Source organism: Micrasema longulum, unplaced genomic scaffold (assembly GCF_059751315.1).
Source record: "Micrasema longulum isolate JH-2025_06_02 unplaced genomic scaffold, ASM5975131v1 h1tg000778l, whole genome shotgun sequence".
NCBI lineage: Eukaryota > Metazoa > Arthropoda > Insecta > Trichoptera > Brachycentridae > Micrasema > Micrasema longulum.
Genome location: NW_028277971.1, coordinates 174,841 through 194,106, shown reverse-complemented (window position 1 = coordinate 194,106; position 19,266 = coordinate 174,841). Strand labels below are relative to the sequence as shown.

Genomic DNA, 19,266 nt, shown 5'->3' with positions numbered 1-19,266 from the left:
ATTTTTATCCTGGCTACACCAAACTATCTGTTTCTTAAGCACCTGCGTCCTCAATCGTTTTCTACTGTTTATCTCAGATTATGCAACAAAATAGTTTGAAGTTGAAACAATAATATTGTTTTATAAAAACAGCTCTGGAGTATTGAAAACGTAAAAAGTAAAAATATTTCATTTAATAATATAATAATCTACAAAATAAAAATCTTACAGGCAATTTTTGTCTTTGTTAATAGTTGTTTTCAAAAAATTATGAAACTACTTTGAAATGCATAAACATGCAGCAATATGAGTTTTTGTATTTGTGTGTTTAAATATCAAAATGTTTATTTTATTTACAATACAAGAAAATCCATCCAAATCCATTGACTGTGACGACTGAGTTACATTATATTATTTACCAAATGAACTACATGGAACAACTATTGTCATGATTCAAGACTGTCTGTAAAACAGTTATTTTATTAAATTTATTTAAAAGAATCACATTATAGTTTCATTGTAATTCACAATAATTTAATAATTTTATCAAATTCATGTTCGTTTCTGTTATATTTAACTATCGACCCAATTTACATTCAACTTGTGTAAGAAGTTCGTATTGTCCATAGTATAATATATAAAGTTATCAATTTAAAGATGTTTCGATTGATAGGCGTAATTTAGTGGCAGTTTATGGGAAATAACGCGGAAAAGATGTGTCATTACGTTGGATTAAAGTTAGCGGTGAAGCAAACAGATTGATCTACTTACTAAAATTTTAAAAGAATGAAATCAGTCGACAGATATTGAATACTATATTGAAATGCAAAGAGTGATTATTTTACTTGGAAGTTGTTAAAAATTTTAGAAAAACTCGAGTGACGTAATTTAAGTAACATCTATAATGATAAGTTCTATATAAAAATTCTATGGAGAGCATTGTATGAAAAATTAGATACTTCATATCACAATTATAGATCTACCAAACTATTTATATAATATATAATATTTTGTATTTTTTGCATTAATTATTATATAATATTACAATAAAAAACTACACATTTGATTTTTTTGGATCAACAATAATTGCAATTTCTATGTTTATAGTACAAGTCTACAATCACTAGGTTACACATTTGTATCGTTAACTTACATTAAAGTACACATTCAAAATGATATATCTATTCACTGAACCCTTCGCCCATACGTAACTTTAGTGACAGCCTTTGTATTCTAACACGTCCGATTCTTCCTAAGGAAACAGTTCAGGGGTGGGTGTTAACACTGTTAACCGATCCACTCTGGACTGTTCCGCTCTCCTACCCCGCAACATCTGCAGAGCGAAGGATCGTTCTATATATTAGGAGATAAAAGGCGAAACAAACACCGAATCTATGCGATGAACATCAACTCAATGCACAAACTACCTAGCTACATTTACCGTAACTCTATTTTCATTGGACACATTTTCTGTAATATAAGGTATGACTTAACAATAGGTGTAATGATTTAAATACGATAATTAATATTAGAGATAATAAATTGTTCATCCAGTGATACGTTAGGCACATCGATTGTAAGATAATAAATCGTACGTAATAATAATAAGTGAGACACTACTACAACGGCTTCGTAGTCCATCCATACCGGGGAAGCCAGAGCTCTCTGTCGGTCGGACTCCGAGTAAACCCGTAGAGAACCGCCACCACAGAGCAGGAAACTCGCTAAACTTTCGGAGCTTTGTGTAAGTGGGTGTTGAGTGCATTATTGTCATTATATTAAATAAATTCCGGCACGCAGCTCCCGAAACTAACTACCTCCGTTTTCGTATAACTACGTACGTATCTCGAGTGACGAGCACTTCGGAACTGCGTGCCTCACGTAAAACAAAACCTTCCATTTGCATTATCTAAAATACTCTATTTCTATATATTTTATCACAAGTTTGTTTTCTTAAAAAAGTTGCTTCTTCTGTGAAATCTTTAATGAAAATAACGCATGTCAATTCTTCTAACCAAATTACACTATGTCGGGCTGACTCCTGTGAGTTCACTGCCCTGTGAACTGTGAATTTATTCTCTGCAATCAAACTACATCATGTTGAGGTTGTTTACTACACATTTTCTTTATGTAATGATAGAAATCAGACTTTTTTCAAACATATTTCAATACAGATGGCTAAAGCAAATTTGAGCTAAATATTATAATAATTTTAGCAAAAATTTTATTGAGAATTTGAGGGTTGAATCTTTGTAAAGTCATATTGAGCGAAAACTCTACCAGTTGCCTCTCTAAGGGTATACTTCTACGGAGACTCGTTATTCTGTACCATTCCCTAGCGATAGTTATTCCACTACATCTAGAATAGAAGTTTGTAATCTTAAGAACATTCAGTACAATTTAACAATTATAAAAATATCATTTTAAAGACATCAAATGCAAATCTTTCCAATCTTATAATATTGGTTTAGCTATAAACACCGAGACTAAAGATTTTGACAGCGGCACAACTAGAAAACATTGAATAAGATCCATGCTATATATTATGTACTCTCTGTGTACTTAATTATTGTGAGTAGATTCAACTCTTATGTCTACCAATTTGTAAAACTCTATGGTAATAACATCTACCACCACACTGAGAATAGAAAAGTTGTAAAATCTTGATAACTTATTTGTTGAAACAGCCACGAGAATGTACAGCTTTATTTGACAACATTAATCTATATACCCATCATTTCTAACAAATATTACCTACAACATGTCTATATGTACTCTCAACTCTAATGGTCCAAGCTATGGCTGTATGAAGCTTTAGTGGGGAGAATATACTGACCAGTCTTATCCAGCGTAGATCGAACTGAGATGTGGTAAACTGGATAGTAATTAGTAATGTCATTTAGGTTATATACGGTTTGGTTAAGAACATTAATTTACTACTAGGACACTATTCCTCCATCGAGTGATAACATTAAGATTTGCACAAAATTTGAGGAACATTAAGACACAAAAATGTGACATGAAAAGGACAAAATCTCATCTAACATTTAGGACACACTTTAATTATCTTAATTTTAGAAAAAACTATTCAATATTCAATTAGGTACTTGTGGAAGTTATCATAGACAGCAATATTAAGCTCGTAGTATATGTTTTGTTAATGAATAATGTCTAGGGAGTGCCCATACACCGATACAGTCAGACTATTCCTAGTTAGACATTATGGCTACAACCGTATCTTCTGTATAATATGATTACTTCTCCAAAATGTGCCATACTTAAAGCGAAGAATGTATTTATTTATTACACAGGATAAAACACCGATACTAGTATCTCTACAGCCTTAAGTATTTGAATGGATATACATTGTAACGTACTTCCTACTTACATTACTTTACGATGATCCAAGCGCAGTGAGCGGCGAGGTTATCACAAACGGGTACATTATGCTCTGGAAATATTCAGCATTACTCTTCGCAGTACTTCGGCGTTCATTGTTTACTCAAGCTGCGTTTGGTTCTTTAGATATACATGTATAAAGATTTGCGTCAACTGAACATCAGAAATCAACGGTACCTGTGTGCCTGTGTGCTTGTGTGCTACGGCTACACAAAAATCAGTATAATCGATGAATATGTATGTAATTCTAATTGACTATATATAATATATCGACACATTTACGAGAATACAGAATAAGGAGACAGTAAAGTTATGTTAATTTGATGAAATGCATCACTACAGAGGTACACACGGTTTACGTACGATTATAATATAAACAGCAATATTATTATTCCAAAAAACTACATCAACATCTTATTAAAAATGGATCAAATGTCTACCTAGTAAATTGATATAAAAACAGTCCCCTGTATGTATGTAAGTATGTGTAAGCTAGTGTAATCCTTATTTTATAGAACATTTCTTTCAATGTGACCTAAGAGTGAAGTAAGAATTAAACCTTAAAAGATGACGTATTACACCGAGTTATCGAGTAAAAAATCTATCGCAATAAATTGAACATCACTTCGATATATGTTTTAGAATAAAAAAGTGCTTTAGTAAATATGTGGATAACACTAATTTAAGCAATAGAAAAAGCTATTTAAATCAATGATTTTTAGGTCACACACACACACACGCATCTAAAGTACGCACTAAAGCAATCCTCTAATATATTTTTTCTAGCGAGAAACAAATCAGAGTAAATGTAACTCAACAAATAATTTGTCTTTTCTAATTGTAAATGTTTTATTTGCGAGAAAATAATTCGATGACAGTTAATAAAAACTTCCTTCCACCTAATCAGATCCATTATTATCATTCTCTACAAGCTTCTTTATAAAAAATATATAAATTTATTAAATTGGCAAATCTTTTACTTTAGAATGAATATCCTTACTTAATGTATTGAAAATATTTGGTCAAATAATGTTACACCTAGGGAAGTATAAATAGAGAAATTTGTGATGATTCTACAAAAATCCGCAAACATTGTAAAAAAAAATCAAATAAAAACAAAACTGTCCAATATCTTACCTCTATTTTTAGGGAATCAACGTATATTATGCACTCTTTATCACTGTGCGTTAAATGTTTTCATTTTAATATTTACTTGCCTTACCCATGGCGGCCTAATACTTCGTTTCCAATACAAAGTAGAAAATATCTCATTTGTATCCGCTGATGTAAGCTATTGTAACATTTGAAAGTCATTACGATAGTATGTTTATTTTTTAATATCCAAATTAAAAAAAAACACTGGCTAAAATTTGAACAAAAGCCAAGTAAGTTCAAAGTAATAATGCTAAAAAAAAAAGATTTTCAAGTTACAATAGTTTACATGTTAAAGGGTGAATTTATTGGTTACTTTGTTTTAGAATTTTCTCCCACGTGCGAGGACGGCCACGAGACTTGGACAGCTTCGATAATAACCAAAATTCAACAAAAACTGAAAGAAAAACAAAATAAATAATAACCAAAAGAAAATAAAAAAATCAAATTATAGTAGTTAATAAGAATTTTATTTACAACCATGATTAATTAAAAAAGATAATAAATGCGCACGCATCTAGTTTTATCCCTGAATTCCCATTTATTATATAATACATAATATTTAAATGATACAAAGACTTTTCCTCCCGAAGTGACTTGTCAAATTATTGCGAGATCGGGTGACCGACACAGAACAGTATGTCTACAGTACACATGTGTATGCATATGGGAAAAGGGGAAAGGCAGATTCTGGATTACATCACGATAAGGTTAAACAACGCTACCAAATTGAATATGCGTAAAGAAAATGAAATATTCACAAAGTAACCATGGTAAATTATACAAGAACAGCCTTTTGTAATGCAAGTTTGGACAGATATTCTACACAAACACACGCATAGAGTGACTCCAGTATAACATTCATCCCGGGTGAATAGATACATAATTATTTTTTTGATTTTGTCTCAAAGAAATATTATTTAATCCCTGTTGTGGTCTTCGCAGACCGGTGCAAGTAGAAAGATGAACGCTACAACAAATCTAGTCACGACAATTCGCCACAAGCTATATACACAACACACATCTCTCCTCGTACGGTAAGAAACTGCGGGTTTACGTGTTTGGCCACTGGGAATATTAGAAGCGACCGTGGCCGTCGGCCGCAAGCGGGACGCGAGTGGAGCTCCACCGACACTAGTAAGTATTCTTTCCGGCGTAAAAATATATCACAAAATGCGCAAAACCCAACACTTCTAAATATACATATTGTTACGCATAACCACAAAAAGATAATTACTCGGGTTAAACTAAAGTAGTCCTCGTACCCATTTATTACGCGGCAAATTGCAAAACTAATCCTAGGTACGTATCAGGGTAGAAACTGTACTCGCAAAGTACTGCCATTTCTTCTACGCACCGCACGCTTCGCTTCCTTCCTTAAACTTACCTAATGAACACCTAACACCATTTTCAAATTTGATTCATAAAAAAAACGAAATTCAACAACTACGAAAACCTACCCGCTACTAATGACTATGTTGATATTCTGCCAAGCGAAAGGTGGAGATACCAGATACAGTAAACATACTTTGGATTCTAATACAAATTCTAGACAAACTAAGATATTAATACGAACTCTTCCTAGTGCGAGACTTTTAATAACAAAGAATTAGATTATAAACCCAAGTAAAGCAGATATCATCTAACCACCAAAGCTAACGTACATTTTTTTGTAGTTTTTACGCGTAGCGAAGATCAAACAATCTAAAATTATTATCAAGTGATAAAGACTAAAACGAAATAGTGAAAATATTAATTGTATATTGCGTAACTTATTATGAATGCTAATTAATAATATAATTTCACGGTACAGTTAAATGAGACAAAGCGGGAAAATATTTCCGAGAAAAAAATTACATCAATAGAAAATAAAATACACACTATTAGCTAAAATCAAACGTGGATCACAGAAGAACTTATTTTCAATTTTTACATTCAACAAGCGCCTGAATCAGTTTTCAAAATACACTACAAAATACACAAAATTTAATTAAATACTTTTACGAAGTCTATCAATGTCAGAATACAAATAATGATTGACAAAGGGGTACAAATATTAACTAACAAAATGACTTCGCACCTCCAACAAACATGAAACGTCGGAGGTTACCCCAGTCGGAAATCTAGCTTTGTAAACTGACGGTAGATCTCGTCACAATGCTAGTACTGAATAACTCGTACAAAAATGTCAGTAAGTACATACAGTGATTATGTACTCAAACATGATTATTGCGTTTATTATATAAACGTGATTATGCCCAATATTATTTCCAAATTTTATATGGCAGAATATTTTTTTAAGCAATGGTCCAAAAAGTGGCACAAATTAAATCATAAGCGTGGAAACAAATTTACATAAACATTTTGTACTTTTTTTCAATTAGGGTTACATAACTTGATAAAGGAAATTCATTAATAAATTATCACACTACATTATTATAAAATGATCGGTATAAATAAAATTATAAGTCCTAATATAAGTCGGAAGCCTAATCATTACTAGCCCTTCCCTCGCTGTGTTAAAAAAATTTGCACATTCCGGTGCTATGTAGTCAATACACATACAAAAATTAGGGATTTAAAATCTGGAAAATGGAGCATTCGTAGGCAATTACTTCAATCAACTATATTTGAAGTCAATATTTAAAATATAATCGCTAAAAACATGAAAAAACTGCGCTGTGAGCGTCAGCAAATGGTCCACTCTTAGCGGAATTCCGAGAGCAACTGAGAACTGAGTGTTTTGTGGCAGTGGTACAGGCTGACCTTTGTCGCATGTAAAATTGTCTCTCTCACTCACGAGTATATCTATAACGTGGAGAGTGAGACGTAAAGATTCATTTGAGACAATGGAATTTGGTATTTTTTTACTTCATCGCTGCGACAATGTGACACATCGGTAGGCTTTTGATTGTGTAGATGATTTATCTCTAATTTTTTGTAAAATATTTTTTCTGTGCCCAACAAGTATAAAATGATTTAATAATAAAATGTTTCAATCGCTACGTAATAGCATAACTAAGGAATATCGAAAATCTTACCGAGTTTTTATTATATTTACAGAGATATACAAGTTTTTAGATGCAGTGTGTACTAGCTACACATCACCGGGAAGGGAGAGTTGAAAATAATATGTATTAATTCACATTTATGCTCAACTTTTGAATATTTTCAGCGCGACTTGAATACAATGCGAGCTGACAACCATTGTAAACAATTCCGAAGCTTTCTAGGTTTGAATAAACTAATGGCCGACTTATATTAGAACTTACTTCTAAATAGTGCGTTATACAAATTACTTCACTAAAAAGGATTACAAATTTCAAGTGATTAAAAAAATATATTTAAAGCTTCCGCAGTATAATATTCACCGAGTGTTGTTTAAATATAAAATTAAGAAGTTAAAAATCTTATCGATATATTACCAAAATATTAAAATGTTTATTTGTATTTACAGTTGTTTTGTTAAGAAAGTAGAATCATATTATTTTGGAATAAAACTTATCATTAAAAAATACGAAAAAAATGCCTATCTTTGGTGTGCATTTTGAAATTAATAATTAATAGAATAAAAATGGATAACTCGCGATGATTCGTACTATAATAGGATTCAATAAAAAATAAAACATACAAACGCCAAAATTGAAAATGAGCCAATAAATTATTGAATATTGAAAGTCAAAATGAACGTCTTCGGTTCGAAGAAATGCAAACTTACAATTATTAAACTTAAAAAGATAAATAGTCACAAAGACAATTAATTTGTACAAATTATAATATTTTATAAATTTACCAGAAAATCTTGGTATAACGATTAAACATAGCAAATTGATCAAGCATTAGTAAAAAAAATCTCAGCTAATAAACTTTTTAGAAATAAATTCAAAGAAAATGTCAATATTCTTTTGTTTTCTCCCCAAACAGAAGCGGCAATATCCTCTTCTTGCACTTCTCGCTCGTATCGTGACGGCTCGTCACGTGTCACGCACACAACACAACACATAATATTCGAGTAAAATGCACAACACTTACTCCCATCTCGCCGAGTATCATTCCACATACTTAACAAATCAAATCAGTATGTTTTGGAGGGAGTCTGATTAATGTTTAATTTAGAAATCGTTTCGCATCTCGGACATGAATTTAAAGTTTCTTCGTAATGGGACACAATTTTCTTTTTAACAAAAGTTGGTACATTTTTTAGCGTCCAAATTCACAGGCAACTTTTTATACCCACTCAATCGAAATTTCAATTAATTTTAAAATCAAATGGATAATATACGAGTGCAGATGTAGACATCAGCTAACTACACTAGTTTGTGGATTTCATTCTTACTTTGTTAATTGTTAATTACGATTTCATTATGCCGTTTTCCTTCTCAGGTATTACACATTCTTCCTTAAAAAAATAAATAAAATCTTAGTAACTTTTGTTGCCGTGTGAAACGTTGTATTTTGTCATATCAAATATCGACCATCGATACCACGTTACCAATTGGTATTATATGTTATCGTTTAATCCCATCATTGTCTAAAGCGTACACTGGCACATGTTAGTTCTCCTTAGAAGGGGACGGCTCGATCGATGTTGCTTCTTAAACCGTTCACAATCAATTTTACCTCGTCCACGAATGTCACGTCATATCACCATACAGGGCGGGAATATTGATACAGAGTTCCGCGCACGAGCGTCATCTTCGGTGTTGAAATCGTCATCGAGTGTCACAGCAATTTGCAAAAATTTCATCGAATAAACGGCGATAGATGTCCCGAGCCGAGAATGTCACGATCGGCATTCTTTAACGTCACTAATAATGTTGTTTCCGAGATTATTTAACGGAGAGACACAGTTGCGTCGTGAGCTTGCACTGATCATCGCCTTAATGATAATGACACGATCAATATACACAAATAAACGCTTCATCATTGAAGAAAAAAAACAGAGTGATCATTGGGTATTTAGTCATGCACCACGCAAGCCTACTTTACGCAGCATCAGATTCTTCAGCCCCGGACGTTCACTGTCCATAGTCTGCATCTGAATTACAGGATGCAGACCAGATGCAGGGATACGACACGAAATGGCGATAGTCACACGTGCTTGTTTCCACGATCAGCGCGTGTCTCGATCATGTCTCGGTAGGCTAGAGACAGAGGAAGGCCGGGCGTCAGTCGGTGTACCACAGCTGGGGCTGGTAATGGGCGGGGGGGGAGGCGTATGCCGCCAGCGGATGGGGGTGGTGGTGCGGCGGGGGCAGGTGCGCAGGGGGAGGCACGACGGCTCCGCCCCTGACCTGGTGCGCGGGCGGCGGCACCGCTCCGCCCCTAGAGACAGAACATTACATAAGAACACATTAATTGATGTATTATATTCTTGGCATAATAAATAACTATCCCACCACCTTTCCCGTTAGTTTGATCATTTCTAAAAATGTTATAGCCGAGAATATGTACATCTGAACCTGTAATGTTAGTAATAATTTTATAAATCGAGTTTGGCAGTGAATGAATTCTTCACTGATTAAATATTAATTGAACATGATTCCTTAAAAGCCTTAAAATTATTTTTGGAAGCCACTAGATTAGTATATCCGACAGAACCTATAAAAGGGCCGCAAATAGTAGCGAAAAGCTCCATTTGGTATTCATCGAGAGAGGGAAAGGGACACCAAAGGATGTATTCAGAAGATTGATTAGGACAGTAATGGGTAACCGTTTTAGCTCGGCGTATTAGAATTCTGAAAAAATCTGGCTTGACCCGGGTGCCAAGTCACATCTAGGAATATTGATAATTTTTGCAGCCCTAGTAAATGAGAAGAGTTTTGTTTCCGAACTATTTATTTATTTTTATTAAAAATCGAAAACAAATAATTATTTACATTGGTGATTTTTAAAATGTTGAGTTGCATTTGTTAAGAGGAAAGGCGGTCTGGTCAGACTTCTTCATATTATTTTTTTATTTATAATTACACACAATATTTACTATTGACGTGTCTCTATCATTTTGTTTTTTTTGATCAATTGTTTCTAATGGGAGTTAGGACCATTCGAAAACGCAAAAAAGCGTCCAGTTTTATCCGCTGTCTTTGGACGTACGATATAGAAATATGATAAATAATTTTTAAAATTGAAAAAAATTACAACAGAGAAAATATCATTCTGCTACACTTTCTTTAAAAGAACAACCATATCGGTTCAATTTTGGGTTGCGGGAAACGGGACAGCGAAACATCAATTTTAAAATCTTTTAAAATCAGAACAACGTGCAGTAGTCTTTTTTGCACAGTATCGGGGACACGTTTGCGAGAGAGTGACAGAAAAACAATGTTCAAATACCAATTCATCAAAATTCCCTGACACCGCATCCACTTAAATCTTCAATTAGTATACGAATGAAGAAAGCGCATTGATCGTTCTTGGATGAAGATTTTTGACACGCATTTTGTAGGATTAGAATATTAAAATTAGTATTTATTTTTTGTCTACTTTTTCTTCTCTCGAACAATTTACGCTTTGTCCCTTATATCATGTTTGATAAGTTATTCCAGTCCGAAACCACTCTGCGGGAGTGGAAGATTTCACTCACCCATGGTGATAGTGATAGGAGGGGGGCGCCACGCCCACGTAGAGAGAGGGGGCTCGGTGGGGGCCTGCGGGGGGGGCATATCCGGGGGACACGCCCCCTGCGGGGCTGCCCACCACGCCTGCGGTACCCCCACTGGTCCTGAGAACAACAGTTACAAAATATTAAATCGATATATGAAGAAAGAATTTCAGTATTTCTTGAATTATTATATACAGTAAAACCTCGTTTTTACGTCTCTCGATTTTAAGTATTCCCGCTTTTTACACCGAAATATTTAGGTACCATTTTTTTTCCATACATTCTCATTACAACATTCCCCCCACTAACATAATTTGATTGTTTTTTTTTTCGCTCTAACCCAAAAGAGATTTTTACAAACATTTAATATAATATCAATATTATGTACATTAAAAATGTTTTTGTGTAAGTTTTGCGAAAGCGCCAGCACTAGATAAGCGACCTATACATGATTTGATTAAATAAAAATACATAATTATAAACCAGTGTGATGGATTAAAAATCCAAGCAATAGTTGTCTATGTCACGCTCATAAGCGCGTGAGAGAGACAAAGATTATTTTCATAATGCGTATGCCGTGCGATGTCATACCATGATTTTATTCAACGATACTACACAATGAGCGCCCCAGCTTTTGAAAATACACCACTACTTGTCATCGCAAACTTAGCATTCTCCATTGTGTTGGTGAGGCATGATTAGAAATCTCACAATTCTTTTTCCAAAGTTTTTCGCAAATATCTAATTTCTAAGTTTGCTTATAATACCCTCGTATATTATAATGGTGCGAATTGCTGGATGAAAATACCTGTATGTCGGGGCCCAGCCGGTCTTCAGGTGGGCGGCCGGGGGTTGGTAATCTCTCATGCTGCTCATCTGTACAAAAAGGAATACAATTGAAAACTAAACATTATATTGTGGCCAGTTGAAATGAGAAACTAAAAGAGAATAAATATGATTCACTGCCTAAATCAAATACTACCTTAATATGTAAATATCCCTGGACTGGCACCTAAAGTGTTATAATAAATGAGAGAAATGTTATCGGGTGCAGTGAGGTCAATTCAATGTTCTGCTAAAAACAGCCAGATTGCTTTCAAACAAAAAACTGTACTAATCACCTTCTGTAAATGGTGTCGATCACAAAAAGGCCATTTCTCAATTTGCAGAAAGCACCCACAACACTAGAAAAATCTTACGGTACTTTAAAAATAATTAAAACTGGTCAAATACATCATTAGATTCTCGTTTGTAATATAAAAAACAATGTTTTCATTGTTTATCATTTTTTAAAGTCAAAAACATTCCAACTGTTGTGTAGATTTGATTCATATTCTCTCTTTTCTCAAAAGTGCAATTATCTCAGTTTTACTTTTCTATGGCTTTCTGCATAACTGCGTTCGATTGAAACTACAATCGCGGAATCGATAAATTGTAATTATTATGAAAATAGTACAAAATTATTCTTTATTTATTTATATTTATTATTGCCAAAATACATTAGTGACGAATACACAAGATGCGAGTTAATTTTACAAGAATTTGATATGACATATAGAATATCCTCTAATTTTACTAATGTCCGTACAATCAAAACTCTTTATTGCTCAACTGTTCGCCCTCTTTTTGAATATGCCTCAGTGGTCTGGTCTCCATTCTATGTCAATCGCATAAATCACATTGAATCAGTCCAACATCGCTTGCTTCGAAAAATAGCGTGGATGCTTGGACTAGACAGAGATAATTATTCTTATGCTGAAATAGAGTCAATGTTAAATATTTCTAGTCTACAGAAACGTAGAACTAATATTGACTCCATATATATGTTCGGCATACTAAATGGTATAATCGATGTTCCATCATTACTGGGACAAGTAAAATTCAATATTCCGACTCGTAGATTGAGAAACAATGAAGTACTGTTCATCGATCAACATAGAACAAACTATGGCCTAAATTCTCCAATGACCCGCCTTTGTCGTATTGTTAACTCAAGACAGGATCTGGACTTTTTTGGTTTAAGTTTACAACGATTTAAACGAGCACTAAATAAATAGTCCAGATCTTGTCTCGATGTCCCTTATGTTTGTCAATGCTTCTTTCTTTTTTTTAAATGTTTTAAACTATTCTTTTATTGTAATATTTAAACCTTATAAATTGTATACATGGACAATGTCCGTTAATAAATAAATAAATAATAAATAAATGACGTTTGTACAAATGTGCATTGAAATGGTAATAACAACGGGAGTTTCTTACACTGTCTCTCTTGTTGTGGTGTATGGGAGTATAGTGTCCACATTGGTAGTCTTGTGCGCTGGAACGCACCACGTGATTTGACTGGAAAAATACATTCAGATTCGTTAGGAAATAATACGACGCTGATCAAAGACCCATAATTAAATATACAAGATACAGGAGCCAAGTCGATGCGTTTGAATTGGTTCATCACAAAATGGATTTATTGTTAATTTATCAAATATTTAATTGTTAATAGTAGAACTCCGTTTGCTCTAACTCCAGGCATCCGGATTGCCGAATACCCGGATAGTTGTCAGGAAATAAAAAAAATAAAGGAGATGTTATAATGACAAATAACAAAGAGTGAACGAGTTTCTTCGTCAAAGCCATTAACTGTGCTGGACATTTTTAAGTAATGATTGTGATAAAATTATAAATAAACTTATCGATGAAACTTCTTGGTTTAGTTTTATTTTTTATTATTTTGACCAACGAGCGCTTTCGCGTAAGTAGGCATCTTCAAGACTGGTGAATTGTTTACAACGTTTACAGCTTTTATATTATTCTTAACATATTCTGGAGATAAGATCAAATAAGTATTTTAACAGGGGACAGAAAACATAAATATTTACAACTAGTTTGCTAAACAGTTCAATTTTTCAAGTTCAAGTTTTTGGACCGAAATTGGGATTAAGCTTTTATTATTTAAAAGGTGGGAAAAGAACACAAGGCGAAATACAACAGAGTGAGAAATACACATTTTAACAGATAAAGTTAGCACAATACTTTGATTTTTTTACAGGGAAGTTTACATACCTATATTCATCTATAACACAAACAATAACAACCTGTTAAAACAAATTTATTTTACTTTCCTTACAGTTTTGGAGTATTTTCCATCTTTGATTTATATAATAATTCAACGGTACCAAATAATATTTAAATACGCAAGACCAAAGATTACACACATCGCAAAACGTAAATGTTTTGAATGATGACATTTAATATTAGGTGTTGCCAAGCAACAAGATAAAGTGTGGCAATATTGAAAAATACAATAATCGCAACTGATATATTTGAATCGATGTTCCATTGAAATCGCTAAAACGATAAACAATCGCAGTGTTAAAATTTTATTGCGTCAATTACCAACGGGCGCGATGATTGTGATTGAGCAACAGAGTTCTGGTTCTTTTTCAAACACAAAACTGTATTCATTTTTCCGGACACAGAACGTTTATACGTACGAGCCCTGTAAATGCCTAGACTTCCATATTCCTTTCTCGATAATGTTTTCCATCTCCGTTAAAATACAAATCGATTCGAAATGTGTTTGCTCACCTGAGGTGTGGTAATGTAGTCATTGGATGGCGGTTCTTGTTTCGCCTGACATTCCGACTGGGCCATGGCCAGCAGCCGCTTCTTCTGGTGCTGCTGCTGCAGAGGTTGCGGCTGTTGCTGCTGCTGCTGTTGCTGCGTCGGCTGCTGGGGCTGCGCCTGCTGCTGCGAAGAGCTGGTTCCGGCCACCGACGAGGAGTGGTTACACGCCACCAGACCGCACGGCTCGTGTTTTATAGTCTAGAATTCATGTTTTTAAAATGAACACGGGTACCGAGTAACCTTTATTTTGCGAATATCTAAGCCATTCAAAATCCCGAAAATTGCAATTACATTGTATAAATCATTTGTTCGTAGTTTGCTTGAATTTAATTCTATGATATGGTCTCCTAATTATAATATTCATATAACGCGGATTGAATCGGTGCAAATAAATTTTTGAAATCGTTAATATTTAGAATGGGATCAAATACTTTCATAATCAACTATTATGATCGTCCATAGTAATTTCATATCTTTAGTTTAGAATTCAGAAGGATTTTGGCTGGTTTGATATTCTTTCACAAATTAATATCTAACTGTATAGCAGGGGCGAATGCTCCTTATAATCGATTACATGCAGCTTACCATATTTTTTAGACATCGTAAGTAATGTTTTATAATACTGTAGTATTATTAGGAAAAAACACATCACCAAAAAAATATATTACTTTTCTTGAGTAAGTAAATTATATCATATTCCTTTATTCCATACAGCGACCAGTTGCGCCTCTATTGGCCAAAATTATTACTATTGGATTACACGAGATTACTCTGCTCACTTTGAAATCACTAATTCAAATACGTCTTTAACCTAAAACTTTAGAATCTCGTTCGAAAAATTACACTTGCGATTACAGTAAAATCTTGCAGCTTTCATTAATGCAATTTAGTCTTTCAATACATTTTCATAAGGGCTAGTATTCTTTAAAATACATCAATTTAAGTCTAAAGGAGGTGACAATATACGCACTCGTTATGTGTTAGAAAGAGATAACGAATATATTTCGTATGTCTTAACACGGAAGTTACAATAATAAGTAAGTAATTGATCATACTTATGTTTCGGTGGTTTGAAAGTAAATTTGCTTTAAAATAAATAAATATTTTGATATTTCAATCTATAATATAGTATAAATCTTTTAGTGGGTTTTTAAAAAACAAAGATTCGCTAATTCTTTTTTAATTGTAATTCGTTTTTGTGCATACGATGACAATTGAATATTGTAGGTTATTCTTCAGTATCCATTTAAACTTTTAAAATTTAGTTAGAGTTATGATAAAAACGTTACTAGTGTATAGTGTTAAGAATAAATAAATATGAAGAATTATAAAATGTATAATTTATGTCGTTTTGTGAATAATAATGTGATATAAAAGTCGATAATAGTCTGACTTAACCAAAGATGCACCGGTGCGCTAATGAATTATCCAGTTTATTAATTACTTTTTCGGCGCTTAGCCCAAAACGCAAAATAGCTGCGCGGATGGGTCGTTGCTTTCTGATGACGTAGGCGGGGGTTCGAGTCCATAGGGGTTCCAATTTTTTTTTTTGCAATTGTTTTTTTAAATTGTATTTTTTAAATCAAATGTTTGTGCTACATTAGAAAATATTTTTACTGAAACTATTAGCCGCTGGAGCCATTTGTTAGGAATTATTTATTAAATATAAAATAGACTTGTTTTTTATATGCCATACTACCGCTATGGACATTTTATCAGAATTTTCATAGCTTACCAATTTAAAAACTCACCGCTCGCTACTGGTATGAGCTAGAAGATATATTGGCACATTAAAATAAATTACTAGAACGACTAAAATCTTAAAAAATTAAATATAGGAAAAAAAAATGGTTTATTACTTCTGCAGGGGAGAAACAAGGAGGGGGGAGGGGGGTATGATACACCGTCAACCGCACGGCCGCGCCCCCCTCGCTTCTCCCCTGCAGAAGTAAGCAACCATTTGTTTTTTACCAATATTTGATTTTACAAATTTTCTTCGTTCTAAATATTTTTTAGAGACGGGGTTTAAATAACACCTGTATACAATAGGTGAACATACCTGAGAAGTATGATGGTAGTGATTTTGCTGATTTTGCTGCTGTTGCTGCTGTTGTTGTTGTTGTTGTTGCTGTGCATGATGTTGTTGTTGTGGCTGAGCTTGCTGTTGCTGCTGATGTGGCTGATGTTGCTGCTGCGGCTGGTGTTGCTGCTGTTGTTGCTGCTGATGTTGCTGCTGTTGGTGCTGTGGGTGTTGTTGTTGCTGTTGTTGTTGTTGTTGCTGCTGCGGCTGGTGTTGTTGCTGCTGTGGCTGGTGTTGCTGCTGCGGCTGGTGTTGCTGCTGCGGCTGGTGTTGTTGCTGCGGCTGGTGTTGTTGCTGCGGCTGGTGTTGTTGCTGCGGCGGGTGTTGTTGCTGCTGTTGCTGCTGCTGCTGCTGCTGCTGCTGCTGCTGCTGCTGCTGATGATGATGCTGCTGTTGTTGCTGTGGCTGATGATGCAGAGGAGCCGGCTTTGTGCGCGGAGACGCTGGTTCCACGGGACCGCCTGCCATACAGTTGCCACTGCTGCACTCGCCGCCAACTGTGAATGACATGCAAAATATTGTCAATTAATGTGCAAACATTTGGATAGTCAAAATTAAGTTTTGATGTCGGATATAATCGAGTGAACCAACGTGTTTATCCACTTTTTCGAGAATTTTTCTTTTCTCTCGCACTGACAAAACATTTCTTTGCTGAGACATTATCTAAGAATGAGGATGTAAAAAGAAAGAAAATACTGTAATAAACTTAACTACATACGTAAATGATCGCGAGTAATAATAATAATATTTGGCTGATTTATATAGCGCCATTTTTGTAAAAAATCACCTCAAGGGCGCTTTACAATTGTATATCTAAACTTACATTCTAACTAAACTTAAGTGATACATTATATTTCCAGATTTAAAATTGAGGGTATGATAGTTTAAAGAAGTGGGATTTTAGTTGGGATCTGAACTGACTGGGACTGTCGATGATTCGTAAGTTTGAAGGCAATTGGTTCCAGGCAGAGGGGCCGGCGGCGGCAAAAGCAAGATCTCCAAATCTAGTGTTTGGGGAGCGCCGGATTTCAACAAGTTTTCCTCTTCCTGAATCAAATGCTGACCTAAGAGTACATTTTCTTTCACATGTATTTTCCCTAATACAAAGGTCCGATAGGTATTTTGGAGCCATTTCATGAAGGGATTTGAATACTGCCCAGCACAGCTTGTATTTTATTCTCTCTGGGATTTTTAACCAGTGTAAATCTCGAAGATGTTGTGAGATGTGATAATATTTTTTTACTCCCGTAATAAGCCTCGCTGCTGCATTGAATTGCTGCATTGTAATGTCAAAAAGAAAGAAGCACTGCAAACCGAGTAAAAAGTCAAAAGCCGAATGAAAACGACAGATCGACAGATGTTATAGCATTTTAATGGCCAAAATTGAAAGATGTTGGCCAATCACCACGATTTTAATGGCCAAAATTGAAAGATGTCGACCAATCACCACGATTTTAATGGCCAAAATTGAAAGATGTCGGCCAATCACCACGATTTTAATGGCCAAAATTGAAAGATGTCAGCCAATGACCACGTGGCGCGCCGTACGCCGACCAATCACAACGTCGCTCGCCGTCAAATTACGGACCAAATAATGTGTATACTGCGACGACACATTTTCAAGGGCGCGTAATTTACATATTTTAAATATTTTTTACGTAAATTGCAGAAAAAAAACATACTAAAATACAACAGGGATGGAGAATACCTTAAATAAGGGAATATGGAAGTCTAGGTATTTACAGAGCTTATGACCTGGAATATGGATGTTCAAACATAGGCAAAATGGTGAATGTTACAGTGTGTAAAGTGGCCACTTAAACCAGACAATGACAGGTCATAAGCCCTGTAAAATGCCTTGACTTCCATATTCCCTTAATTAAGGTATTCTCCATCCCTGTTGTAATTTGTTAATCTTAATGACTCCCGAGGGGGTGAAATCCAGTCTTTTGTCTATAAACATTTAGACAAACGCAAATATTGTACTAAAATACATCGGGACTGAAATAATTACACGCAGTTGGCAAGAAAACGTTGAATCCGGGTTTCACTGTATTTTAATTTTTCAATTTTGTGATAAACATATTTCATAAAACAGTAGTTAGGTGGTATATTTTTGGCCAGCACCTGGGTTCGGCGGGTGTTTTGCCCTCACGGTGGCCTCGTCCTCCGAGTCGGAGATGGTGATGACGGAGAAGGTGGGCGAGGGCGTGTCGTCGTGGATGGTGATGGTCTGCTGAGGGGCGGGAGGAGCCGGGCGCGCTTCCCACCCGGGGGCCACCGGTGGCTTCCTGCCGGACCTGGGAAGACAAAATGAAGAATGATTAACTATATTATATTAATATTGTATAGGTTTTGAGACAGCAAATTGGCAGCATGACACCAATTATTTTGACACGACACCAATCATTTGCTGTCCTTATTTGATGGA

At 34.7% G+C, this 19,266-nt stretch overlaps 1 protein-coding gene across 3 annotated transcripts in view; it reads right to left on the bottom strand.

Moving 5' to 3' along the window:
• Positions 1–7,478: 7,478 nt before the first annotated feature.
• Positions 7,479–19,266, bottom strand: part of LOC148279041 (uncharacterized) — a 172,003-nt gene continuing 160,215 nt past the window's right edge. For all 3 annotated transcript variants that reach the window (XM_088230532.1, XM_088230533.1, XM_088230534.1), the window contains exons 15-21: positions 18,963–19,135; positions 16,815–17,332; positions 14,717–14,953; positions 13,394–13,474; positions 11,943–12,010; positions 11,117–11,254; positions 7,479–9,855 (exon numbers count right to left, since the gene is read on the bottom strand). In XM_088230532.1, the coding sequence (XP_088086658.1) occupies positions 9,699–9,855; positions 11,117–11,254; positions 11,943–12,010; positions 13,394–13,474; positions 14,717–14,953; positions 16,815–17,332; positions 18,963–19,135 (1,372 nt within the window). In that variant the 3' untranslated portion in view covers positions 7,479–9,698. The remainder of the gene's footprint in view (positions 9,856–11,116; positions 11,255–11,942; positions 12,011–13,393; positions 13,475–14,716; positions 14,954–16,814; positions 17,333–18,962; positions 19,136–19,266) is intronic.